This window comes from Oxyura jamaicensis, chromosome Z, assembly GCF_011077185.1.
Source record: "Oxyura jamaicensis isolate SHBP4307 breed ruddy duck chromosome Z, BPBGC_Ojam_1.0, whole genome shotgun sequence".
Taxonomy (NCBI): Eukaryota; Metazoa; Chordata; class Aves; order Anseriformes; family Anatidae; genus Oxyura; species Oxyura jamaicensis.
The window spans coordinates 630140-657686 of NC_048926.1; the positions used below are offsets into that span (position 1 = coordinate 630140).

Here is a 27547-nt window from a genome sequence, read left to right on the forward strand (position 1 = left end):
CTGGGAATGCTTACGGGGCACCCTAACGCCTCCCTCACACGCCTAAACCGAATGTTAGAGCCTACAGATGGAAGTCTCTGTCAGCTCTTTTTTCCTTTAATCGCCAAGGTTACATGTATATCTTTATAAACACAATGTACATGCACGTTGCATTAGTTCACTTAGAAAAGACCCTGATATTCTACGACAGAGTTCTCTACTATAGTCTACATTCCCGCCAGATACAAGGATTAAATTTTACGGCAGTTTGTGTTAAACATTCCTAATGGTCTTGATTTCTTGCGCTTTTTTATTTTTTAATTTTTAAACAGCAAGCAGATATGTAGCTTCTGGACTGTAAACCTCACTTTCATCTACAGTGTACTACACAGACCACCTAAATAAAATAATAAAAAAAAAATCAATGCTTTTTAAATTTAGAAGCCATTTTAAAAATTAATTTATTCCTTTTGGGGAAGGGAGGATTCTATGAGTACCATTTTTACTTTACCATGTAAGGACAGCCTTCTTACTTCTGCGAGCTCTTCAGACAAAAATGGCAAAGAAAAAGCTATACAAACATATACATCAATATGTTTAAATAAAATAGTATTTTATAGATTTTTTTCTTTACTGTGAGCATAAACCAGCATACTTTCACACGATTAAATATTTCATAAAATTAGATATGTAAGAAGGAAACACAGTCACAGCTAACGTTACACAGGAATATTCCCACTGAGGAAACTGTTTCCATACATCCACTCAAATAACTTACCCCTTTTTCACAATTTTTCGTGCCATTTGTGCTGTCTCCCCCTGGGAGCGTTTCCCCCGGTCTCTGGGCGAGGCCAGCCCACGGAGCGCACGCGCACGGCCCGCTTTCCACGCAGGGTCCAGCACAAATGGGAGCGGCTTTTGGAAGAAAAAGCTTTTTCTCTCTCTTTTTAAATAAATACCTTCACTGGTAGCAAAAAACACCTTTATATATAAATACTCCTTTGTTCAAGTTTGCTATTCCATCTTAGAGAGATTTTTTAATATTTACACGTGGATTGTAACTCTTTCTTCCAGACTACAGCAAGCAACGCCTGAGCACAGCAGCACTTCTGACTCCAAACCTCCGTGTTTTCGTGAGGAAACGTGACCCTTCTGCTCAGAGCACAGGCCCCTCGCTCCTGCACTCTCAGTTCCTCACGATCCCGAGTTAATTAGGCCCTCATTAACAGGCTAGCTCTAAGGGGCGTCACCCAGCGATCATTCAGTGGTCACTAGAAGAAAGTCCATGTAAACACAGCCTTTTTGGTAAACACCGAGGTTCCACAAGCGTGTTTGAGGAGGCAGCCGCGTGGGCTCGGCCCCCAGCGAAGGAGCCCGGGGTGATGCCTGCGGCCGCTGCCCAGGCCTCGGAGCGCGGTCACGGCGTGACTGGGTCTCGTGCTGCCGCTGCACCGAGCAACCGGGACCTCCCCAGAAGCCATCCTCTCCCTGCCACGGGGAGAAACCACCCCGTGTCCGTGTCCGTGTCCGCCCGGCAGAGCCGAGCCGGGCCGAGCCGCCGCAGCCTGGCCGGTCCGTGGGGCGCTGGGGGGCGATCGGTGTGTGGAGCACAGAGACAAAGAAAGGGAGAATTACACGGGGTTTGGAGACAGAAATGTGTTTCTAGCGCGGGCGGCTTCCCCTAGACCATGAAGCGGTGCTCCTTGCCGTCGTGAGCCATGAGGATGACGTTGCGGTTGGAGGTCCAGATGAGGCGGGCCAGCCGCAGCGCGTTGTGCGAGCCGGGGGAGGCCGGCTGCACGGGCGGCACCTGGTACGTCTTGATGCAGCGCAGCTGCGGCGCCGAGTTGAGCATCCCGATGCTGCCCAGCAGGGACGTGTTCATCTGTGGAGACAGCCCCGTGTCACCCCCGTGCCACCCCAACACCAGCGGGGAACCCACCCGGTGCCCTGCCCACCCGCACCAGCCGTAATTAGCGTCTCATTGCAGGGGCCAAGCAACGCCATTCGATGGGAGAGCAGCTGAGAGGTTCGGCAGCACGCTCACTGGTCCTGGTGGTGTTAGTGACCACAGCACACAGGGCTGCAGGACACTGAATAAAGTCACTTGGCACGTGGCACTGCTCTCCCGTGTGGGGAGCTCTTGGAGTCACCCTAGCTGTAAGCATGTTACCGCCCAGTACTGTGAGCAACATCTTTACAGCTACGCACCCCTTCATCCCCCCAAGACAAGAGAAAGGTGACGAGTGTATGTGACTAAATGGAAGACCAATTACAGTCAAGAACCTGTTAAAACTTCCCTCCTATGCACAGGACTCAGTGAAGTTTAGCAATCAGTGACCACTTCATCTCCCTGTTTTTCCCATGTAATTTTTTTATTAGCGTTCTCCTTGACTGTATCTTTTTCAAATAGAATTGTGAGATCTAAATCAATAAACTAGCTAGGAAAATTGCATAGCTTATTCAGTATGGTGAAAAGTATCACTTATACCTTATTTGTATGGCCTTGTTATTAAAGGTTTTTATTTAAAATTTGAGGAGAAACATGAAATGCTAATAAGCAAATGTTAAACATCAAGAGTTTTATCATTTTCTGGAGAATAAACAAACCATTCAGGAGATACTCGCTGTGTTATACCCTCTGGAAAGCAGGCCAGTTACTGATGCATGCTGTCTAGCTCCATGTTTTCAAAAATGAGATTTGCTGCTCTAACCCACCAAGACACACAGACCTCCACAGCTTCCAAAACACTCCTTTCCTCCGGAAAACCTTCCCATCCCTAGGCACCGCAATCCCAGGATTTCCACGGCCCGCCTCGCTGCATCCCTGGGACAGGGAAGGCGCGTTACTGCTGATGGCACGCTCTGAATTCTGATCAGGGCAAAGTACGAGCCATTACTTTTTCCTGGCTCTTCTCAGCAGCAGAATGGTGTCAGAGAGTGTAAATCATGGCATCTCTAGCAGGGAGCATGCAAGCACCACTGACATTTTCACAATTTAAATCATCTTGAGTAATAACCCTTTTAAGATGACTAATGTTACTGATTTTCCTGCATTAATAATAGTGCCAAATAGAACACAGAAGGGAAAAAAATCACTAGTGCACGAGGTCACATTTTAAAACTAAATGTGTAGGTATATTTAACTCTTTATGTAAAAGCCACTTTAACGTGAGCATTTATACACCTGGAAGAATGTGGCAGCTCACAATTTAAAACACGTGCGTGACTGATTTTTTTTTCCTGCCAATTCTACAAGATCTGGTCTGATTGCTTTCCAGATTTTCCCTGAGCACTTAAATTAAATAAATGTAACTGATGGATGGAGATTCTTGCTGTTCTCGTTTGCTGTTTCAGAAAGCACACAATGTAGTGAGAGATAGTAATTTAATAATTAGCATGGCACCTGTAGAACTAATGAATGGCATCAAAATGAGGGAACTACGTTAAAGACTAGCTGGTAATTATGGGTATACTGAGTTCTGCTTTACAGTCTGATTATTACTGCAAAACTACATTATTTTGATAGTCTGCATAAAATGCTTGTTCAGATCCATTTTTAAGGCTAAGGCCATTTGAAGGAAGAAAAAAATGCTACCTAGGGAATGTAGGCAGCAGTAAAGGCCTCTTCTGTGGCAATCTGTCCCACCAAGCTACATGTTTATCTATCCACAACTAACAAAAATACTCCTACTGACATGGGATCACAGAGGCAAAAAGAATTGCTCATGTTAAAAAAAAAAAAAAGATAAATTATCTAGATACTTCACAAAATGGTGGTCTGATCCTCTGTTTCTCCCATTTCAGCCCCTCTTTGTATCGTTTCTCCCCCAGCTTTCCCGTTTCCAGCCTTATTATGGAAATGGAAGGCAGCTCCACAGCGCGCGGTGCAGTGGAGCACAGCTCCCTGACAGTACGGCACGCGGGCTCGAGGCAGAGCAGCTGTGGCTGCTGAGCAGTAACGGGACCAGTGATCACCTTAATAGTTCTGCATCATGTTTAATAAAAAATAAAATAGAGGAATGTCTTGAAGGTATTCTTCTATACAAGGTTCCAGAAGCTAAAGGAAAATGCCTACTGATGGGGATGGGACCGAGAATGGGAGCAGAAGCATCTGCCCTGGCCTGTTGAGAACTAGCTGGGGGTCTCCTGGCCCTGAGTCTCATCAGGTGGATGCTTTAGGTGGGTGAAACTGTTACAGCAGTTTCAGATTCACACATCAAATAGGACAAAGCCTAACATTTGAGACTGCTCTTTGATTGCCCTGAAGTTACATACTGATCTGTATGCAAACAAGCCCTCCTCCCACATCGGGTGATAACCGCGAGGAATGTTTGAGCAGAAACAATAATAGAAAAAGACCTGCACACTGAAAAAATAGAAAAGCAGCCATGCACAACAAACTCGGGTGGCTAGACAGCACTGCAAAACATTGGAAAAAGGAAAGCTTCTGGAGAGTTCGTGCTGCAAGAGGTCTGTGTGCTGTAACCCAGGTGTGCACGCACTTGCCCAGCGTGTACCTGGGCTGTGTGAAAGCACACGGAGTGTGACCGGCCCTCCAGGGGACACGGGGGTGTGACACTCCCGCAGGCTCACAGTAACAGTCCTTACCTGCCAGAAGGAGAGGTGGCTGTCGGAGTTGGAGTAGGTGGCGAGGTACCGGCCGTCAGGAGCAAAAGCCACTGCAGTTATGGGCCCTTTGTGACCATGGATCGTCTAGCGAGAGGGGAGAGAGCAGAAACCAAGAGCGTTCGTTACTCTGCACCACGGCCATGCTCAACAGGCTTGTAAGTAACAAATGCAACAGCAGCTGAACTCCTAGCAAGTTTTTGGAAGACTTGAGTAGACCACTAGTCAGGGAAAAAGCAAACTCTGTATGCAGAAGCCTCTTCCTCCTGTTTCACCGTTGAAGCTTAGGTCTTGAATTTCAGGTATGACACACACAGGCTGTGTGTGCATTTTCCACTGGATTACCATAAAGAAAACAGCAGTGACATGCACAAACTATTTCCTGGTAAAATATGCAGCGGCTGCTCCTTCTGCACGAAGAGGCTCTGTGCCAGCTTCAAGTTGGCAGGACTTTACATGTGTGGAAAAAAGACTTTGTAATATTCATCGACAAAAACTAGACTGTGAAAATAAAAGTAGTGTCCCTGCAGCCAGCTGCTGGACACTAAAAGGCACGGACGTACTGAGATGGCACACTGCTCCTAAAGCTAGGCTAATACTAACAACCCGTTAATATATTTATTTATTGCTTATCACGTACAAGTTGAATGAAGTCAAATGGAATCCCAAACCTATGTCTTTAATGTAATCACCACAGTTTAGGATGGAGATTTGAAAGGGCAATTAATTAGATGATCCAGCCTTTAGTCCCATCAAACTGTGCAGCACTTAACAAGCAAGTAATACTTGTCAATAAAAAATGTTTTGGTAATACAAAGGTGGAAAATCAATAGTACTTGCACACTTGTTGCTCTTTTTACTACTGAAAATGTGTTCCAATAAGTACAATCCTTAGGGGAATTAACGTGCTTTGTTATTTAAAGCGAGTGCTTCTCTAATTGATGCTAATCCTTTCAAGCCAAGATTTATTTTTTAGTGCTCTATCTAAATGTGTACTTTGCAACGCTCATCTTCTGTTTCTTAGGCAAGCGAATAAGCATAACAAAACCGAATTATTGCTGCTTGTTCAAAATACTCTGCTTGCACCCGTCCCTTTGGAGTTCAGACTTGGATTAGGACAGCAGCGCTTCGGCAGCACCACTTCTACGGCACGCACGGATGATGTGCAGTTTTCCTGCTCTGAAGTAATTATATATATATATTATAAAAGTATGCAAAAATCTGTGCAATATTGGTTAGAAAACGGTCTCAATTTTGACCGGCAGGCGGGGTGGGACAAAGTGCAGCTGCTTGTAGTTTCCCACTGCCCAACCAATTGTTTTTTAATGGGAGGACGCTCCTGGGAGACTATTTGACTTCTGCACCTGCCACCGCCGCGGCCCTCTAACACATGATATACTGGAGCTATGACAGCCTCATTCTAAGTCCAATATTTAGCAAACTCTGCGTTGAACTGCATTATTCTGTTAAAGGTGACATAAAAAATAAGTGCTGTATCACTGCAGCAATTTTATTTTAATAAATACACCGAAATGCATACTTTAAATTGATAAAGTAACTTATACACTGCTACGGAGACACAGCAATATTCCGCCACATTTATTATTAGATATTTATCTCCCCAGTCTCTAGGGGTACCTTAACTAAAATGAAACAAACAAAAAATCACTTACTGAGAGAGCAGCATGCCTCCTGCATCCCCCAGAAGCACTACCCTTCCAGCCCGCATCGTGCGGGAAACAAAACGAGAGGTTTGTCACGGCCAAACACCACCCGCACAAAGATGCGCAGGGCAGTAGTGCTTTACTGACATGCACAGACCTCTTTGTGGTCTCCTCTGGCAGTGACATGCACTGACTGATTCTATATCATGCAAAGAAGAGTGTTTTTTTTTTTTTTAATTAAATTAAAAATTGGAATTTGAATTTGAATGCTAACATGGGGTACAAAGACCCATGAAACACACACAGAGCCCAAATTGCACAGGTCTTTGAAATGAAGATAAAAATGGCAGACCTGGGCAGTGAGTAGATACCAATAAATACTTACAAAGACTGCTGTAAAAGCAAAGAAGCCATCGCAGCTCCTGCTCATCTGCTCCTGGTTTCAGTCACAGAGATGAACAGCACCTTAGCAAGGCAGCAATGTGCTATGCCCAGGTCGCATTTTTCTTTTCTTTCCCTGGTTATTTTTATTTTTTTCCACCTTGCGATCATCGCCACTCTCTCTTTCAATGTATAATTACAACATAAATACAGAAGGACTGCGTTGTACGCAGCCCATGTTGAATGTGTGGTTTCCCAAACCCTGTTAGCTTCGGTCTAAGTTCCGCTGGAACAGAAGTGTGCCCGATAAAACCTTTCTTTCATTTTTTTTTTTTCAATTGTCCTTCAAAATCCAAGCACATGAGATGTTCCAAGACCATGGTCTGTGTGTACACACTGAGCACATTTTATGAAAACACAGCTAGCAAAACTAAACAGCTTCACCTGAAAAGAAAGGTGAAATGTCATCTCACTTCTCATACCACATATAAATTCTTCCGTGATGCCCCTTCAAAGGCTTTCACAATCCCAACTCTCCAAGCAATCTAGTAGACTTATCTAATATAGCATAAATTGAAATAATTTCAGTATTTCTAATAATTAAATTTCCGTGTTCTTTCAAGTAATAATAGCAATTGCAGTAAAAATTTCAGGACTATACTGAGAAAAAGTATATTTAAATCCTTAAATTAATTTTTCTTCCTGTCCTTCAAGTGGCTTCTCAATAGCATCAAGATAAAGTCAAAGCACATATATTAAAAAGTTTAACTTAATAACATACATAACTTAATTTTTAATCTTACACTAATACAATTTTGCATCAACCATTACTATTACTCAGTATTAAAATGTGACTTGCATGATCTGACAGGCAGCATGCAACGAGAGCAGAAAGTGACCTTGAACAGCAGTGTATAAAAATACATTTATCACCGAAATGGCATGCCGGCTGTCAGTCAATATATGCTTCTCATTTGTTAGGAGGTTCTCCTGCTGTGATTCCCTCATTACAATTTGCTTTTACTTCCTGGGCAAATGACAACCAGAAAATGAGGCAGCTTCTTTCTCGACCGAACTTAATCCAGAAAAAATTAGATGACAGCTGCACCCATCCAAGTGTTACAGGATGTTTTCGAAATGTTTCCAAAATGTGCAGCCCGACCATTTCAGCATCTCTGTAGAACAGCCCAGAGCTAGCCCTGCATCCCCTGAAACTGTGACTGCCACCCACGCGTGCTCGTGGCTCCCCCCGACCCACGCAGCCCACCCCCCACACACCGGGGTTATGCTCTCACTCCGGGAATCTTCCCGTCAGTTTGAGAGTTTTGTGTGGCACCATCAAAACCCACACGGCAACCAAATACACCACACGTATAAACCGGTCAGCCCCTGATACCAGCAGGAAGGTTTTCATCTATGAAACCAATGCCATGGTGGTTTAAAGAGAGGTACATGATAACGTAGTAGCATCTCAGAACATCTGCATGAGTATGTGCCAGGTAACTCAGCATTGTTACTGAAATCTTTATCTCCGTGACAATTATGCTTTTAAAGGAGGCTTCAACAGCTCATAGGCTGAACTTCGTGCTGTAACTTCTAGGAAAGCAGTTTTAAATAAGAATTCTGGTTAAGGTCAGAATACCAATGAAAACGGGAGAAAAAAGTGCTTAAGATTTTCTCCAGGTTAATAGTATTTTGTGAGATGAAACGTTAATTATTTTAAATCCTCAGTGCAAAGAGGTATATTATCAATTACAAGAAGTCTGTGTTAAAAAAATACATTTAGATAGGAACCTAGAAAAGAGTTTGTACTGGCCAAATACCAGGCCTCTTGATTTGCACATGCTCGCTGCTGTGAAGCACTGTGAAGTTTTAGATGTCGAACCACAAGTCCCTCAAGGCTGACACTCAACAGATGCGAGGAAGTTTGGGCTGATATCCCAGTGCCAGAGAGCACTTCACACGGAGAAAAAATATTGAACGCTTTCCAAAAGTCACAACACGGAATAGATCTACCATTTATTACGCGGACTTCATCTACCCAACTTTCAAAATGCAAATCACACCCCTAGAGCGAACAGCTGTATAAACTGGTTTATACCTGGCGTGTGCAGCGGCCGGGGCACGTAGCACCACCAGCCCTTAACGCGCCTTAGGTGACACGCTAGACGTGGCGTCAGCGAGCCAGAGTTTTCACATTTCCTATCCAAGCATCTGTCACCTGATTTTCAAGCAGGCACGATGTCCCCATGAATTCCCCGCTCTTTCTAGTCAAAGTGCATCTCGCTAAGGTACCGTTTGGCTGAAATATCTTCTAAGCTGTGTCAGTACAGATGGAGCCGTGATAACCACGGGACTTCGGGCTCAGCACGCAGTGCTTGTCCTTAAAGAGTTCTGTTAGGATGTGCCTCTTCCCTTGCAGCTCCACTCGGCAGTTTTACAGAGAACTGCTCAGATATCACATTCATATTTGGAGCACTGCAATATTTTTAACGTTTGACTTCAGAGCCTTCAATGTACTCGCAAAGCACACAAATCCATAGTTCCCAAGTGACCTGAGACTTTTGTTTAAAGTGTTCAGCAACTCAAATGGAGTAGGAAAAGCTAACAAGATCAGCATATCCTGCCAAAACGCTAGGGCCTGGGGACTTAATTATCCTTCTAGAAGTGTCTTCTGCCATGCAGACTCTGAGGAAAAAAGGAACTTGCACCAGGATTTTTGAAATCAGCCTTCTGATTCTTGCTGCTCCTCACTCTAATTTTCTGACCGCGTTTCCAGATCTTTATCAGTTCCTGGGCAAATTGCAAGAACTCTGTGAAGCTGCTTTCTTTCCATGTTTACCATTCTCATTTTCTTCCAGGAGTCAAAAGCGTCAAAATCAAGATTCTCAGAACAACTGGAAATTTGGAAGGTGATGTCTAGACTGGAGAAATAAGTCAGTTAAAAAACTGTGTTTGCAACGTGATATTAAACAGTTCTGTGTATCTACTGAGAGTCATGTTTAAATATGTGCTTGCTGGTCACTGGAAACCCTACATGGGGAAACCTAAGTTTGACCATGACCATTTAATGCATTTTGAGCATTTTTTGCCCTCTTCTTACGAGCTGCCAAGTCCTGCCTGAAGGCTTTGTTAAAACACATGTACTGATACGCTCAAATTGCCATTTTCCTATTTTATCTTTTGAGAGAATTATAGTATAAGGGATACGTTTGTTTTCAAGCATGACTGTTGTGGTCACGCAAAATCAGAAGGCAGAAAAAAAGCACATTAGGCCAGGATGGGCAGATTAAAATTTGCTTACATCCTAGGCTAGGATGAGACCTTCCAACCACGTGTATTGTTTACAAAAGTTGCTGCTGGTGGGACTGAGCTGTGGCTGACTTCAGCCTTTAGACTTTTAATGTCTGAGTAGGATGAAACAGCTAAATTAGATACAAATTTAGAAACTTGATTTTCTTTACAGATTTCAGTGTACAATTTGTATGCACACTTTGCTGCTGCTGCTGTTCTAGAGATGCAACTAACTCAGTACTGTAACAAATCTGTAAACTCAATGTGGGGTTTGTGGCCTCAGAGGCTGGTTGGTGAGTTTATTATCTTTTCCAGTCTATTTGACTTCTGTACAGTGAATTGTATCACTTCAAAAAGGAAAAAAATCCTTACTGGAATTGATTACATTGTCGACTCCCCACTTTCGAACCCAACAGCTGAGGCATAGGAGTTAAGCAGAAAGCTAGTGTTGAATCAATTTCTTATTTAATTGTTACTAACTTTGATTACTCAAAAGCACTCCTGATTTCTGCTCTTGGATTTACAGTCCTCACTTGCCGTCTATCCCTGCCCTTCCTCTCCCAACAAGATGTTCCTGTATTTGTAAACTCCCTATGTCTCCAAGGGCAGAATACGCAAGCTCCTTTAAATCAGTCTCCAAATCAACTAGAAAAGAGTACAGAAAGACACAAAAATGACTCTTAAAAATTAGTATTGCTGATAGCCGTGACCTAAAAAAGCAAAATCTGTGGTTCCTGAGGCCTCGTTACTTTGCCTGGCTACAAAGCTACAAAGTCAGAGTGGAGTTACGGCATGAATTTATGGTGCACTCACTAGGCTGCAAGGTGAGGACTCTCAGTTTGCATTTTTTACTTGTAGCTTAATGAATATATTTATATGTGCAAAGCAGATTTATCCGTGATGCACAGAGGCAACTTGGTGCAGATCAACAATATCCAAGTGGAGAGTTAATGCAGTGGAGTTAGTGTGCTGTAAATTCACGCCTTGGATAAACCCTCACCAGCTTCCCGTACAGAAGAGTATCAGCACAGTCTATTCTCATAAAATATACCGCTAAATTACCACCAGCCTAACCACCTAGGCATAATTAAACATTATTTTTAAAAGACATTTGAGAAACTTGAAAAAAAATGGTTATTTTGTGATTGCATCCCTCAGGTAGCTGGATTTGCTGTTAATAGGCTAAGACCATCTCCTGTCGTAATGAAAATGATTAAAATCCCTCAACTCTACTATTAGGCAGGTTGAGAAAGATCAGCTCTGGGTAAAACTGCTGCAGCCTATGGGGAAAATGTGTCTGTAATACACAGGATAGCATGACAGTTTCCTTCCTCTGCAACGCTCTCTGACGCTGGAAATAAAATGGAAGAGGAACAAAAGAGCACGGCTTGCATTTGAAAAAGCCAGCTGTACCAACGAGGACATGAAAATGTAAGTACGTTTAAGTCCCGCTGTAGTTGAAGCATGTCCCCTTAAATTTCTGCCCCACTTGCCAGCAGTGCACTTATTACTACCTGGTATTACATTACTATGGATTTTCCCTTGTGAGCCTCGCTACGGCTTTTGTGAGTCAGATTATAAACTGAACCGAACGTCGAGCACTCCCAGTCCCCCTTGCACATTGACACGGCTCCTCGTACCAACGACAGGACACACGAGCGTGCGTTCAGAGCCCAGGTGCACGGCACTAATGCACACGTGCTACGTGCCTGAACAGCACAACGGAATCTGCTCCGCAGCCTGACGGCTTTCATTCCCTCCCCTTCCTGCCTCCGGTGAGAACAGGGTTTTGGCCTATGAAATTAAAAGGCTATATTCAGTAATTATCTTTTATCTGCAATTTGAGAACGTGTGTTCCTACTAACAAGTTTTCCGGGCTCATCTGAACTTGTCAGCGTGACAGTGTCAGTAAATGCCCGTACACGTTCGGATTACAGGATGGCTATCTTTCCTTTGCTGCCTATGAAACACTGCAATTCAGAACACTGCCTTTTATTTACCAAGCAAACTTAACTAAAGCAAGCCATCAGACATCAGCAACTATTCATTCCAAATATAATATTAAACAATTTTCTGCCTTGTGTAAGAATTAAAAAATTGCAAAGGCATCCAGGTACCGAAATAAAACAATATTATGCACAATTCAATTACTGCTCTGACTGTCAAAGCCACGACTTTAATTCTGCAGTGAGCCAAACAGAGCTCCCAGACCAAACAGCATCGATTCGAGCCGATGTTTAGAAACAGCTTTTGCTTTGAAACAAACCCAACCAGAACTCAGGCTTCCCTTTAACCTCCCATGGTAAGAGACACGGCTCTCACGCACACAAGCTCCCATCTGCATCTCCCGCAGACCCGCCCGGGATGCGATGCGATGCTGCAGCTCTGCCTGGGGGGGTTCTCCCAGCCCCATGTCCCGCAGGGACCCCTGCCCACGGTCAGCCCTGCGGGGACACAGCTGGAGTGGCTGCAGAGGGCTGGCTGGCTGGACAGAGAAGGGAAACCTACAGAACGAGATCGTACGCAGCGACACCAACTGCTGGTTTTCGTGGCCAGCCCTTTGTGCCTCTGCTTCAGGTCTGTAGCCGGGTTACACTAAGCAGGGCTCACTTCAACACCAGCCTGTGATGATTAATTACAGGTATCTCTATAAATGGTAAATAGTTATAAGGGAAACCAAGATTTAACCAATGGAAATAGACCATTTTACAGTTTTCTTGCCTGTAATGTGTGCTTTTCCCTGCAAACATTTTCCCAAACCACTCTCTATTTGTGGGTAACACAGGGCTGGCCACAAGCACCAGCCAGTGTCCGGACCCTGTGAACGCCTCTGCATAACCCTCACCGTACCAGTGAGCAATGACCTTGGCCTCAGAAGGTTTCTTTACGGTAGACAAAGTTTTCAGAAATTACACATCAAAATATACAGCCACCATCACAGCAATAGACCCACTGGAAACGTGCTCCCTCTCGGTTCCTGTGCTTCCCAACACCAGAAAGAAGAGCGCACAGTGAAAAGCATTTACTGTTACAGCCTCTGTCCTCTCCAACCTCCACTCTAAGACTCGGGTTTTTAAGTGAAAAGAAATACAACCAAATAGCTTGTATGTATGAATTAATTGAGGGATTTTGGACTGGTCTCTGCTACCCAGCAAGAATTTTCATGGCAACTTTAAACAGAGCTAATTACATTGACCCCAGGTTTCTGGCTTCCACCTGCAGTCAAGGACAGAAACACAGGAATCCTTCTGCGGCAGGTGCCTTACACAAACTAGAGGAAATGCCTGCTGCTTACCTGCATAAGGAGGAAAAAAATGCCTCTAAGAATGCAGGTGAGTTAATACTTACATGAGTTACCATGATTGTAATTAATGAATAGTGACTTTGCTTTGGCTATGAAATAGCGATAGAGACTCCAACGAGCAAAATATTATTAAGCAACTTTCAGACATTAATATTCTCCCATCATTCCAAAGTCAATAACAATCACATATCCTAAAATCTAGTTACTTGAAAAATATCTCCACAGTCTGTTAACACTGATTTAGTGTTCAGTTTGGGGAAAAAAAAGGAACACAGTATTATTCTTTTCTACATTAATGCACTTCTAAAGAAAGAAAAAGTTGAATTGCAGTTGCATGCTGGTGATAACTTTGTTTTGATTGCACCCAACCTGCTGAGACTGCTCTTAGTCTACCAAAAAAATACTATGCATTTTTTTTCATATTCTTCATAAATATATTAAAAAAAAAAAAAAAAAGTATGACTCCAGGGTCATGACTTTGCACAGTATGTAAGTCACTTCAGAAAACCTCAAAATTGTCAGTTTGTAAAATCAATGGGAAAAAATGACGTTTGGAATGGGAAGTGTAATTCAGTCAGGACGACAGTGGCATAAGCACAGTGCCGCGGTATCAATGAGCTGCAATGTGGTACGTTTATCATTAGATAATCACTCCCCCAGAGGATTAGCAGCACACAGATGAACCTTGTGCCACATAACACACTTGGGGTGTCATTATCTCATGATAACCCCACTCCCTGCCATCTCCTATTGCTTAATTAGAGGTTACAAAGGTTATAATAGGACTAAAAGAACTTGGTGAACAGAACTTGCAACGAGTGATACCTTAATCAATTCAAAACCAGAGGCTGAGGATGTGCAGTCAACAAAGGCATCTATGGCAGACCATAAGCATGCGTTATGTTTTAAATTAGGGAGCTAAAACTTGAGGAGAATGAAGAAATCGAGACGTATACTATGCCTTATTTTCCCTTGACAAATTTCATCTTCTTCATGTAGCATTTTGCCTAATTCAAATGTCATGTATATATATTAAAAAAAGACTTTAGGATATTAACTCACGTGAAATAAATTACCAAGCACATCCCAAGCAGAAGGAACAAGATTTCCAGGCTGTCTCATCAGAAGCAGGCTACATACATGTTCAAAATCCTTCATCCTTGACTGCAAAATTACAGATTGGGCTTCTTAGTTTATGTGTTTTATTTTTGGCTGGAAATCACCACCCACCCTAAAATGCTGCGTTTTGTGCAGTCCCGCTGTCACCGAGCGGTCTAACTGTATGTCTTTTGCTGTGTTTTGTAAACAATGGCCACATTTGCAGATGGAGCAGCCACAGATCTGGTGCACTCAGAACTGTTTTCCAATTCACTGTGAAACATCAATTATCTTTATCAAATAACAGTATCTCATCTCAGTCCATTATCAAGATGGAGTCTTATTTTAGCTGGACTGAAGCCCTATCTGTATATCAAGGCTGGCCGCAGTGCCAGAGTGAGTGAAAGGCTGTGAAATAATCAATAATCATCATCAAATTGTGGTCGACAGGTTGTGAGGATGGAAGTTTTTGATGAAACCTCAACCTTTTTTTTGTGCAGCTGATAAAGCTTAACCTTTGCAATACCTGATAACTATGACTCAGTTAAAGGAAGCTCTGCATACACTTACAAGCTTTGACTGTTCAAAAAACCACCGCTGAAACAGCTTGCTTTACGTGGATAGCAACTTCACACCATCAAGCATCTTTTTGTTACTGAGCAAGTCAGCAGACAAAGAGCTACAGCGAACATGTTTCATGGATTGTTATAAACACACCCTTGTGCTCCAACAACCGAGAACCACTCTCGGTCTTAAAGCTGTACAAATAAAAGGTCAGCCTAAAAAGGACAATCTCTGCATAACAATGAACAGAACCGCAGAAACAATAGAATATTTTCCAGCAAATATTTGCCTATGTAAATGTAGGTAGCTCCCAAATATCCAGAATAAAACTGGGATGAGATCATACAGGTAAAGGAAAAAAAAGTAAAAAATTAAAACAAACAAACAAACAAACAAACAAACAAAAACAAACACAAAACCAATATATATAAATTAGCCTAATTGCTTAGCAGCCTTTCTTTTACAATTGTTATTTTTATTCATCGCTTTTCTTATGATATTTTTTCCAAAACAGAATTAAGGCCAAGAATAAGGTTGTAAACAGCTTTTGTTTGTGATTTTCACTTTTCAGAACAGCATGAGTAATCTCCAACCTGAATATAACCTCCCTATGAAAAATATAGAGTTGATTTCAGCCATATATTTCCCCTTTTAGCTATCCATCAGTTTCTCTAGAAATAGAAATTTGAGGAAATTTGTCAGAATTCGCATGAGCAAGCAGAACGTCAATTTCAAATTGTCTCGGCCAGAACAGTGTTTAGATAGAGCACGGCAATAGAAGCTGCACCAGACAAACCCCTTGTAAGCACAAAATTACCGGTGCGTTTAGATTCACAACCTTAACACACACCCAAACACAACCACAAAAAGCAAACAAAAGCCCTTGATCAGCCTTTTTGGCTGCTGAATGCATTCAGGAAAACTGTGGAAGTTTACTAACGGTCAGACTGAGCAAGTAGCACAAAAGCTGTCTGGCATTTTGATTAGACAGCTGCATAAGTAAATACTTTGAAAGCCTTCATAAAACTTCAACAAGTTTTGTGAGAACTGGCAATACCGTTCAGTATTATTTCTGAAAAATTGGTCATACATCTCCAGGCCACCATTGCACGTCCGTGGGACATGTCCAGCCCTCACCCAGCCCTACACATGAACGAGCTGCAACTGTCCCATAGGCAACCGCAAGCCCAGCTGGCTGGGGGGAGCAGGCTGCCTGCCAGACCCCTGCCAAAGCTAAGCCCACCCCGAGGTGCAGCAGGAAAAGGCCCTGCACAAGATCCCACCCTGGTTAATTCTCCACTGGCCACCACCGTGCCAACCAGCCCATCTCTGCAAGTGTTCGAGGCCAGGCTGGATGGGGCTTTGAGCAGCCTGGTCTGGTGGGAGGTGTTCGAATTGGATGGTCTTTAGGGTCGCCTCCAACCCAAACTGTTGTGTGACCCTATGTTTTTATGATCTGCTCAGGGAGGCTTGGAGCTCCTCGGCAGCGGGAAGGGTTTGTCCTCTTCACTTGCACAAGAGGCACCAGTCTGCCTGCACTGCATCGTAGCTCATCCTCAAGAACAGCCATTTGGCCTCAGTAGGAAAAATAACAACAGTATTTTACCTCTGGAGCCTTAACTCCTCAGGCTGCTTCCAAGTGACAGAAAAGCATGAATGTTGCAGAGCAGGGCAAAGCTCGTGTTATTAGCTGTAACATTAACTATAAAGCTTACCTGCTTGATGTAAATCCCCTCAAGGAGAGGAATGTTTCATATGAAACTGATACCACTGAAATATTTATATAGTATAATCATTGTCAACAATGCAGTTTTATACAAAAGAGGTAGTATCCAGCTAGCTTACTGAAATTTACATTTGGTTCTAAAAGTCAAAACCCTGATGGGGAAAGACTTCTGCAAAGTATCCGGTACGGTTTTGCACGTTTCTGTGAGAAACGAGAAGGATACGTAAGGAACGGGTCAGCTGCCACCTGGGTTAGGTAGCGGTTAGTCGATGTGCTTGGGAATGCAGCTGTAAACAGGAAAACTGCTGACCAGAGTCCGTCGGGGCACTGCCTCACCCAGGAGCCGCCCGAAGCTGCAGCGGGTAAAACCTGGCGAGAGCATGGCTGGGCGCTGGGGCTGGGGCAGGGCCGCCAGGCCAGGACCCCAGCGGGCACAGCACCCCGGCCGCCTTCCTGCTCCCGGCACGGAGGGGCCTGGCTCCGCTTCAGCGAGGACGACAGTAGGACTGACCACCACCTACAGCACCCACACGTAGAAAACAAATTAACAAGCCCTCATGCAAGTCAGCAGTTAAATGTAAAGCTGGACCAACTGGTGAGAAGTTGAAGCTACAGCAAAACCTAACAAGAAACAATAAAATATAATTTAAAAATGAGAATAATTAACTGCTGAAAGAAAGCAGGATGACGCTGGTGGGATTTCCGTTACTGGAAAACTGAAGATCAGGGTGAGATGACCGCTGAGGATGCCCATTGCCTCATGCAGGAGGCCAGGCCTGGTGAGGGCAGGGACCCTTCCCACCCCCAGAAGCCATCCGTCAGTCAGCTCCCTCCACTTCCAACTTGGCTTTCCTGAGAGAGACATCGCTGGTGATGAATACACGCTGAAATACTAAATGCAGCTCTGGAGACCGCTGATGCCACGCTGATGGATGTGGTACTAGGCACTATTAAAAAAAAATAAAATATCTGCTCTTACAAGGAAGCTGGGTCTCCCCTAGGTGCCGAGGGTGCTCAGCATCCCCCAGAAGGCAGCTCATCACGCTGCAAGGCTGAGAAAAACTCCGGTCCTCCTCTAGATCCTTTACATACTATCATCTGTCTCAGGAAAAACTGTTTTTGAAGGATTTAAAAATATTCTCATCACAAACCCACTAATTCTCCAGCGAGGGAAAATGCTGAATGGATTCAACAGTAAAAACTGACTAAATTTCTTTCTGAAAATATGCCAAAGTTTAGCTGTTTTAAGTTACTCTAATTTAAACTTAGAGCAGAGATCCCAGTGCATTTTAATACTTTATTTTTAAAGTACTTTTATTTATGCAAAATTAAAGACATCCCCTCATAATGGCAATTAGCAGCAATAATCTGAAGTAAAATAATATTATGGTAACAGATGACACTACTACAAAGTGGTTATTCCCATAATCTCCTCCAAGATACAGGCATTTTATAGTAAAACAATTTAATGAATTTGGAAAAATCTGGTAACTTACTAGCTAAAACCAAAATGCTGAACTGATTGATATTTCTATTTGTCATAATTAGTTTGGAATTTAATATCAGCATTTTCAATTTCAAAAGCAATCCTGACATTTTATATCATCTCACTTTTCATAACAATATATATATTTAAGCCCTCCCGGCATTTTTTTGATTATTCAAACATTTCAAAAGCAGTTCTGGCACAGCCTCACATAACCTGTCTCCGAAATCTGCAGTACCAGATGCGGGAACAAACGAGCTGCTTTTTCTGCGAGTAACCGACTGCCTCGCAGGATGGAGCTCCACCACCAAATACAGGGCCCCCTTGAAACAGAGTACAAAGACAATCCTAAAATCGCCACAACTCTTTGCCCCACATAAAATAAAACGCTCTCCAGAACGGCAGCTGTTGTTCTAAGGGTAGAGCAGTTGGCTTCCAGAGTTGGGCAGCAATAAGATAGTATGTTTTATTATGAGTGTCATGGAGACGGTGTGAAAAATCAAGAGCCATAGGCAGTAAGCGGCAATGGGTCAATAATGTTCACCGAGACATTGTGTAGATAATCAACAACAAGGCCCTGGGTTCTCTATGCACTGCAAACAGCTGAAGGGCAAATCAATACAGCCATGGGAAGGACACTGCCCGGCTCCGCTCCCCACCACAAGCTGCTGCTAGGGCAGCGAGGCACCCTAAAAACCAAATTAATTCAAACTTCGTATCGCCCTAACGTAAGGCGTTGGGAATACACAGTAATGCTCAGAAAATGTTTAATAAATAATTTAATGAGAGAGGGAGAGAGAGAAACCAATCTCTATATTAAATTATAGAAAAAACTAGATAGCAAAAAATACGTATTTGGAAAGCTTACGATATAATGAAACGTGCTTGTAATTTTCATTTCAGTTCAACACCTTAAAAAATAAACTAAAATCCAAGCCCCCTGAAATGCGTAAGATACTGGAACATAAGTGTTTAATGTAGAACAGTTTAAAAAATTGAAGTATGATAATTAATAATGTATCTTTTAAATTATTAAGCAGAAATCACACATTAATAGATGCATCTGTATCTGCAATAACAATGATGCAAACCAAACGCAAAATACTCAATTGCAGATAACTGGCTTTGAGGCAACATTTTACTGGTAGTATTAATAATTGACACGTTGTTAAATAAGTGATACTAATATTGTAAATTTCTCTGGAAAAAAGAGCCTATCATATATACATGTTGATTTATTATTTGTTAAAAAAGGTGATTCTTGACATCCATCATTCTATTAATCATTAGATGTAATTTCTCAGTCGGTATGTACAACCATCTTTCCTGAAAACAAAATAAAAACATGCTGGAAGGAAAAAAAGCATGAAAACGCTTCTGTTTTCCATTATTACAGCTAAAAAGCCTGCTTTTTTCTTCAAGGAGATGATAAAAATCCTGCCCTATTTCACCTATCGTGAAAAAATAAAATAACTACATTTAAGAGAGCACATATCTGGGATAGCAGTTTGTTCTGCTGCTGATAATTACTATAACATTTTCTACAAAGTATAAACCGTGTTAATTCTGTGACAATCCTACCAGTACAGAAAAGCCACACTACTCAGATATTGCCATCAACCGGATTTAAAAGCAATGATTATTAGTATTTTTAGCATGGCTGTCTGAAATGAAAAAACAACCTTTTAAGCCTTATTTTCATCACCGTAACTATTTCAGTATGCGCAGCAGTAAGTTATCGGATTATATTTTCATGAATAATTCAGTGCGGACATCAGCAGCAGGCAGGGGTGAGCAGACGTGTGCCGCGGCCCCGCTCACGGTGGCTGAGGGGCTTCCCGACACGGCGCCCAGCTCAGCCCCTGCAGCACTGGGGCCACGAGAGGAGGTCTCCCAGTGAGATCAGGAGCACGTGTGGGGAAAGGATCTCATTGCTCTGCTAGATTTTGTATGAGTTTATTATGCGTGCGATGTACCAGATTCATGCTGCACGGATGCGAGCAGTGGTCCTGCAGCCGCTCTCCAAGAGCTTTCCCGAAGCTCCCAGGGGTGACGGACTGAGGCAGCACACCAGGACCAGACCCTGTGTGAGCACTGCGCATGGAGCACTGCGGCACGACGGCACGGAGACGGGAAACCCTGGCAGTGCTCCCGACAACGACAACCCCAGTACCGGCTTTGGCAAGGCCGGGCATCAGCCGCATGCCCTCGGCTGACGAGGAGGAAGAGGACTGCCTACAGACCTTCGGACATAAGCCAAGTTTGGAATTGCAGCCGAAATCTTTTCATCAACAGCGAGGTTTTATTGCTGAACGCTCTGCAGCACTCGCTGCTGCTGGTGCCTGCTGGAACTGCTGCAGAAGGCAATGAACGGTGTTTCTGGTCGGCTTCGGTGCTACACAGAACTCCCTTCTTCCACCCTCAGGTTCCCGAGCCACGGGTGTTAAGGCCACCTGAGACCTACACCCTGAGCTGAGAGGAGTTACCTCCAGAACTTGAGAACAAAACACAGCAAAATGTATTAGGAATAAGTAAAGAAACTAAAAAGAAGAGGAAGCTTTTCTTCACACACAGGCATACCAGGCACGTACCAAAAATGTGAGACTTAACGTGGGGTGTTGTTTTGAAAAATACTGAAATGAAAGGCTCTTCAGAGTTCTGCATTGTGTGCTTCCACAGAGGTGAGAAAAGAAAGATTTGGGGAAGATAAGCAGTAAGATTGGAATACATAAAAAATGAATATTTTGCCTAAGGATGATGAAGAAAAATGGAGAAAACGTTCGGTGATGGAGTTTTAAAGCCCTCTGTTCTTCTCCCCTTACAGAACAAAGGCTGCCTGCAAATACAGAAGAGCAAAACCCAAGGAGAGGAGATGGTTGTTTAAGATAAAGGTCAATGTTGGTACAGAGGCTTAAATAACCATACCTACATTGGTGTGGGAATAGAAGAACAGATTTCTAACCCTTGATATTTTAACCCGTCGGTATTCTGGAACCGACTTTCACGCAGAGTGCTGGATGCCAAGAAGCCCATTTTTTTTCAGCAGTTCCTGCCTGCTGCAGCAGGAGCAGGCCTTCGTGTCCCCAGGAGGTCCCACCGGCAATGCCTGTAACTTGTTCTCCCCTTGTGCTTATCTCGGCTCCAAGCTCAGCTAATGTACGCCCTTAACGATGAGTGTAAATCAGGGGAGAAGTAAGCTGTTCCCTCCTCTTCCTATCCCTGATTAAAAATGGGCTACACGTGAATTACGATGAGGGTAACTAATACAACTCTCGTATCTATTCAAAACTGTTACTTTCAAAACACCAGCATATTTACTAAATACAAAATTATTTTTACAGCTTCAGAAAAAAAAAAATCAAAGACTTTTTATTTTTATTTTATTATTTTTTTTAATAAATAGCAAATACTAAGTTTTTTTTTGTTTGTTTGTTTTTTGATCCTGTAACTTCTGGTAATTCTGGTCTTTCAGTAAACATTATAAACAGAAAAAAAAAAAAAAGGACATTAAGATAGACAGTGGCCTGAGTAATACAAGCATTTTTTGGTGGAAATGAAGTAGTAATTAGTACAGAAAGTTATATGGTCCCAGCAAGAGCACTCAGGAGCGGGGCTGGCCAAGGCATCCAGCACACTGCCCTGTGGTGCTGGGCCTGCTGACTTCTTGCTCTGCGTTACAGCAGTACCCTGATTCCAAAAGGCACTTCCCACATAAGTGCTCCAAGTCATGTTCAATATAAACATACCTAAGCAATTAAAATATTTTATTAAAAAACTTTGAAAAGCTTAAATTTTTGTAAAAACAAACAAAAAAAAGAGCTTTTTGCAACATTATCTTCTTCTGCACAATCCTAAATTTATCTCATGTCTTCCGAGCAGCCTGAAATCTGTAACTGTGAAAAACAACTGAAACAATTGGATTTGGAATACGAAATCTGTATCCAATAGATGGCGTTGCCCCCTAATAATATATGTGGCCCTCAACAGATTTCTCTAATCTTATGAATAATAAAATCTGCAAAGAATCCTGTCCTGATTTTCCTGCCATACCCACTTCTGCTCTCCATGGCTTACATGGAAGCTTATTAAGACAGTTACTAAGAAAGTAAGAGAACAAGTATTGTGAATATTCACTAACACATCAAATTCAGGCAGTGAATTATTCAGGCAATTTACTGGCAGAAAGCTGGAGTTAGTTCCAGGAACCAAAAAAAAAAGAACGTCAGCTAACACGGAAAAGACACTGCTTTGGATAAAAGTGTTGCAACCATCAAGACAATCACCTTCCAAAGAGCTGGTGGTCATTACACAGAATCCATTTTAAAAGAACTCTGGTCTTTTGCAAAACTAATGTAGACCACCAGATTGTGTAAAACGCTTTACAGAACCATCTGGAATTCACTTTGTCAAGCAAGAATTTTCCTAAGCATTCCACATACTATCAAACACCTCTGTTCACCTTGGAGCCAGTTCACGAGGTGAAGCATGAATTAGACGTAGTTAGAAATGCACAGATGGCAGCACTGGTTAAGTACTGTTGCTAAATGGAAGAATGGGCTTTGTCACCAATCGCCTTGTGCTCTGAAAGCAGAGATGTGAGGACGTGTGTGGTTGTGCTTTTTTTCCCCCTCCTCTCCAGCAGGAGCAGGAATTAGCTGTTAGTTTGAGATGCCAAGGCTTCACAGACTTATCTGGACTTTGCACTCTCAATTTTCGGTGCAATGATGCACTCAGAAAGGAATTGTGATCAGTGTCTCTTAATGGCCAGGAGGAGATGTTCAGCAACTAACTGCTTTGTCATGCTGGTTGGTGAAGAGCTGGGAGAAAAAGTAATGCAACATGTATATTTGGAGAAGGGAATACAGAGAGCTGTGCACAGCAAGGCATAATCTTGGCCAGGTGCTGATGACAGGACTGCAAGGCAGCAAAAATGCTCAGTGACATCTGATATATCAATATAAAGCAGTTCTTGTGGAGTAATTTTGTAGTTAAATTAATAAATCATGATCCAAACAATGATCTAAAACAAGATAGAACAGTCCCCACTGATACTCTTTGCCTGCATTATATAGCTATTATAAAATAAATTTGGCCAGCTCAGCTTCCACAGACAGCTGTCTAAACAAAAAATACCAAAATGTACAATGTTGTTAGCTACTGGTTTTGGGAAATAATCAACATTTCAGAACAGAAAATAAACCAGCCATGTGTACCTATGCACACGGTTCTGCCAGCAAAGAACTAAGTGACACTGCAGATTTAGCAGAAAGAAACCTATGCTACCTTGTCTATCATGCACATTTTTTAAGGACTAAGGATTTAGTCCTTTTAGTCCAAGTTTAGAAACAAAAACATATTTGCATCCAACCATTACATTTACATCAAAAAAATCCTCAAAATAACAAAAACAACAACAACAAAAACAAAAACAACAAACAAACAAACAAACCCACCCCAAACCACTAAAAAACAGCCAACAACCAAAAACAACCAATAAGGTAGATTCAAAATACCTGTATTTTATCGAAGCTTTACATAAGGACTGCTGAAATTCAGTGAGGAATAATAGTTGATCACACAGCATGAGGAACAATAAAGAGTCTTACCAATTAACTTTTCTGAAAATGCTTTGTTACTTAAACATTTGCAATTCCAAGCAAATTCAAGCAAAGCACTCATTTGAATGTTATCCTCACGTACATCCTCTCCTAGGTGACGGGTAAGAAAACACGTATCTTATTTAACATCAGAGAAGTGGAAATACCTCAGACAGAAGCATTGTGCCATTTCACAGAGAGGAGTTTTAGGAAGAAATAACCAGTAGATTTTCTTTGTGACTTCTATCGTAGATAAGCATACTTCTATAAAGCTTAACTTTTCAAACCAGATTCTTCATTTATTTCAGAGCAGGGGTATCACCTAACTTTAGGCTTTCATTATTAACCCATCTGTGGCACCCATTCAGTTCCAGTGAATGAAGACAGTAGGGCTCTATATACTTCGAGTCCTTCATTAAACTATTGATCCCCTTAGCATTATCCATAATGTTCCAGCAGCTCAGCATGTCAACTGATGCAGAGCTTGCTGCTCTTTCCTTTCAATAACTTCCACAGTTTATGGGGAGGAAGTCACAATGATTTATTTACCTGACATTTCCCAGTCCGGATGTCGTAGAGGGCCACTGAACCATGGCGAGCTCCAACTGCTATTCTGTGACTCCGCTCGTAATAGCTGACCATGTAGAACCTGAATTGAACATTATAACAAGTAACAGGTGAGATCTGACCTGCCTGCATGATGTTAAAATTAATTTGCAATGCCACTGGGTAATTAACATTAGTGCCGGAACAGAGATTTGATTTCAAAATCCATCAGCTGCCAGTTTTCATATGTGGCATTTAGCAAACAAACCCAACTGATGTTTGGCACATTACTGCAGAATCCTATCAGATTTATTATTATTATTTTTATTTTTACCAAACAGTGTTACAGCAATTCTGTTGAGCTTGGGAATAACCTGTGTAATTATCACCAGTTCCTTGAATGTCCATGTGCAAGCGTTCTTTACAGCTCCACACAACCGTAATGCTGGATGTCAAAGGGTTAAGTGAGGCAATCTCAACACCCTGAATGATTTCAGAGCATTTTTCTTTGAAAATCAAGTATGAAAAGTTCAAGGAAGCAAAGGGAAAAATATACAAACTCAAAAAAAAAAAAAAAAAAAGGAAGAAAAAGGATAAGTCATCAAACTATCTCTAAGCCTACAACATTCTGCAGGTGAAAGGGAGCAGATAAGCATGTGAGAGTCCTTAAAGTTCGATGTGAGCATACGCCATCAATTTGAACACAAAAAATTGCAAAGTTCAAGGAATTTCCCTATCTTGAAACACAAGAGAATCAGAATCCTTATTTCCAATTGAAGTATTTGGGAACATCTATGCCTGCCTTCTCAAAGGAAGAACAGACCCGTGAAAACTGATGACTGCATTTCCACTTAAATTCTAATTTTTCAGTTAAATTTTACTATAGCAAAGGCTGTCAGAGCTTGCTAGAATCGGTCTGTAAGAATATGCTGCTGACCATATTTATGGCTTCAGACAACAGATCTTGCAAGGATCCATCTCCTTGTTCTTGGCTTCCAGAGTGCCATAGCAACTGCTCTCTTACAGGGCTGATACACTTGTTTCTGCAGCGCGGGACGGCAGTCAGGAAGGAAAACAGCTCGAAACATGGTGTTAACAAACAAACAAACACAAGGAAATGAAAATCTTTCATTTCCGTGCAAGGGAAAGGGCAAGGCCACCTAGCTCAGAGGCACACTGCACTCCTGTCCTCCCGGACCCCGCAGACCACCCGCCCCGCAGACGCCCCTGGTCCCAGGCCCGCAGCTTCCAGCCTTGCTCATGGGCTCCACGTTTGTTTGTTTGTTCCTTAATGATAACAGCAGCAATATCTTCTTATTTATATTAGGAAAAAAATAAAAGAGGAGTGCTTAGAAAAAAAATCAAAAGCTGCTGGTAAACAGCTAGGGAACAGGAGAGGCAAGAGCCAGTCATGAAAAACAGGAGAGCAAAAGGATAATGCTGTGGGCAAACAGGTATCCACAGGGTCTATAGCACGCCCTGTGCAGTGAATAACACGTGGGACTGAAATAAGAGAGCTTTCCCATTTTTCACCATTTCATGCCAAACTGCAGTCACCTACACAGCTACAGGGGTGCCTCAGGTGGACAGGGAGGAGGCTGTTCATAAGGCTGTTCTATGCAACCAGCGGGACTTACATTTAGCCTTACATAAAAATACACGACTTGTCATCACGAGTAAAATAGAATACATCAAAGAGTTTCTACGTGAGATGTTTTATGTCCCCTTTATTGCTCCTGCACTTCTGAATGGGCACAGCCTGCTTGTCTCCCGCAGCAGACACAGGAGAGTATCACCCACTGCTCCGTGTGAGCACACAGCCCTTCTCTCCTCACTGCATTTAAATGCCCCTTTAGACAGAGAGCTGAGTCAGGATTTCTCTTTGAGAAGAATCCATCAGTCTCCGTAACAACAGAGGATTTGTGGAAAAAAAAGCTTGAAGGAAATAGATGTTTCTGAGTTTAATTTTATATAAAACCCTTACTCCTTAGACTGCCATTCCATTGTCGGCTCTTTAGCCTCACTCTTTATCATTTAGTTAGCTCGGTATTGTTGCAACCGCCCCTGGATTTAAACATTTTAATCCTTTGCCTCCCTTTCTAAACCTCTATATGGCGGAGTTCAATAGAGAATGATATGCCAGCATATATTTAGACTACACTACGGATTCATTTTTGCAAGCCTAGCTGGTGCCTCCATATCCATCATTGGCATCTTAATGGAAACCCTGCTCTGAGTGCTGCTCCATTACTGCTCTTCAGAGAAACTTCAGTCAGCCAAAAGACAGCTCAATTTAACTTGGGGAGAATTCTGCTGGAACCAAATTAACAGGGCTGCGGTCGCTTGTACCAGCTAATCCTCCAAATTAAAGGACGAGCTGGAACTTGGATCCTTCTCCCCGCGTTTTCCAAATGCAACCCGTGTGTACGAAGGTAAAGCCAAGCACGTCCCGTCTCCCCGCTGACCTTGTCTCCCTCGCCAGCCTCTCCCCCTCGTGCCCGCGGACAGCCACAGCGCAGTGCCACTAACTCCAGCCTCACGCCGACGGCAGCAAAACGTGCAGCGGCAACAGGGCCGGAGAGGGACAGAAGGGAAGGTGCTCCTGCGTGGGCAGCGGCCTGGCGTCTGTCCGAAACAGCTCTGCGAGGGCGGTTTTACACGGCAGATGCACGAGATATTCAACAGAGACTCAGTTTCCAAATACCCAGTGAAAAGCTTACTCTGTTTCTAAATGTCAGCAGGGACCTGGAGGCAAGGAACAGACCCCAGATCTCTGTAATGGCATGGTGCACCTGCTTCCAGCTGCAAGTCATGCTATTTGATTTGATGGGTGTGAGTGAATCTTCACGTTAATTTTCTTCTGAACTTCTATGCAATTATGTGTTTTTAACATCTATTGCCACTTTGACTACATTTGCGTGCAGGATGTCAGCGTTCTCACAGTTCCTTCGGAGGGGCCAGCATTTTTTAAATACTGTGAATTGTTTAAGAGGAAAGGTTTACGTGACAATGAGGTAACCTTATTTTTTTGGCCCTTCAAAAATTGCAAATGCCATGAGCTCATAATTAAGTTCCATCAAATTCATCAGATGTTTTGTGACTTGTTAATGTAATAGCTCTAATTAAAAACCTTTGCGTTGATAAAAACGAGAAACAATGCAAAAAAAAAGTATGTTAGATGTTCATTAAAAACAATTAGTTGATTAACAAAACAGCTTCAGTAAAAGTGCAATATAAAATATTTGTTATTTTAAATTTAATCTATTTTGCTGCGTGAGA

The 27547-nt window shown here is 42.6% G+C and overlaps 1 protein-coding gene across 3 annotated transcripts in view; it reads right to left on the reverse strand.

The window, feature by feature from the left end:
• Positions 1 to 1530: 1530 nt before the first annotated feature.
• WDR7 (WD repeat domain 7) overlaps positions 1531 to 27547 on the reverse strand; it is a 105959-nt gene continuing 79942 nt past the window's right edge. For 2 of the 3 annotated variants that reach the window (XM_035309534.1, XM_035309533.1), the window contains 3 exons: positions 24272 to 24371; positions 4591 to 4695; positions 1531 to 1864 (listed from right to left, as the gene is read on the reverse strand). In XM_035309534.1, the coding sequence (XP_035165425.1) occupies positions 1661 to 1864; positions 4591 to 4695; positions 24272 to 24371 (409 nt within the window). In that variant the 3' untranslated portion in view covers positions 1531 to 1660. Of the gene's footprint in view, positions 1865 to 3966; positions 4178 to 4568; positions 4696 to 24271; positions 24372 to 27547 lie in introns of those variants that run through there. The other variant, XM_035309535.1, reaches the window with a different exon arrangement.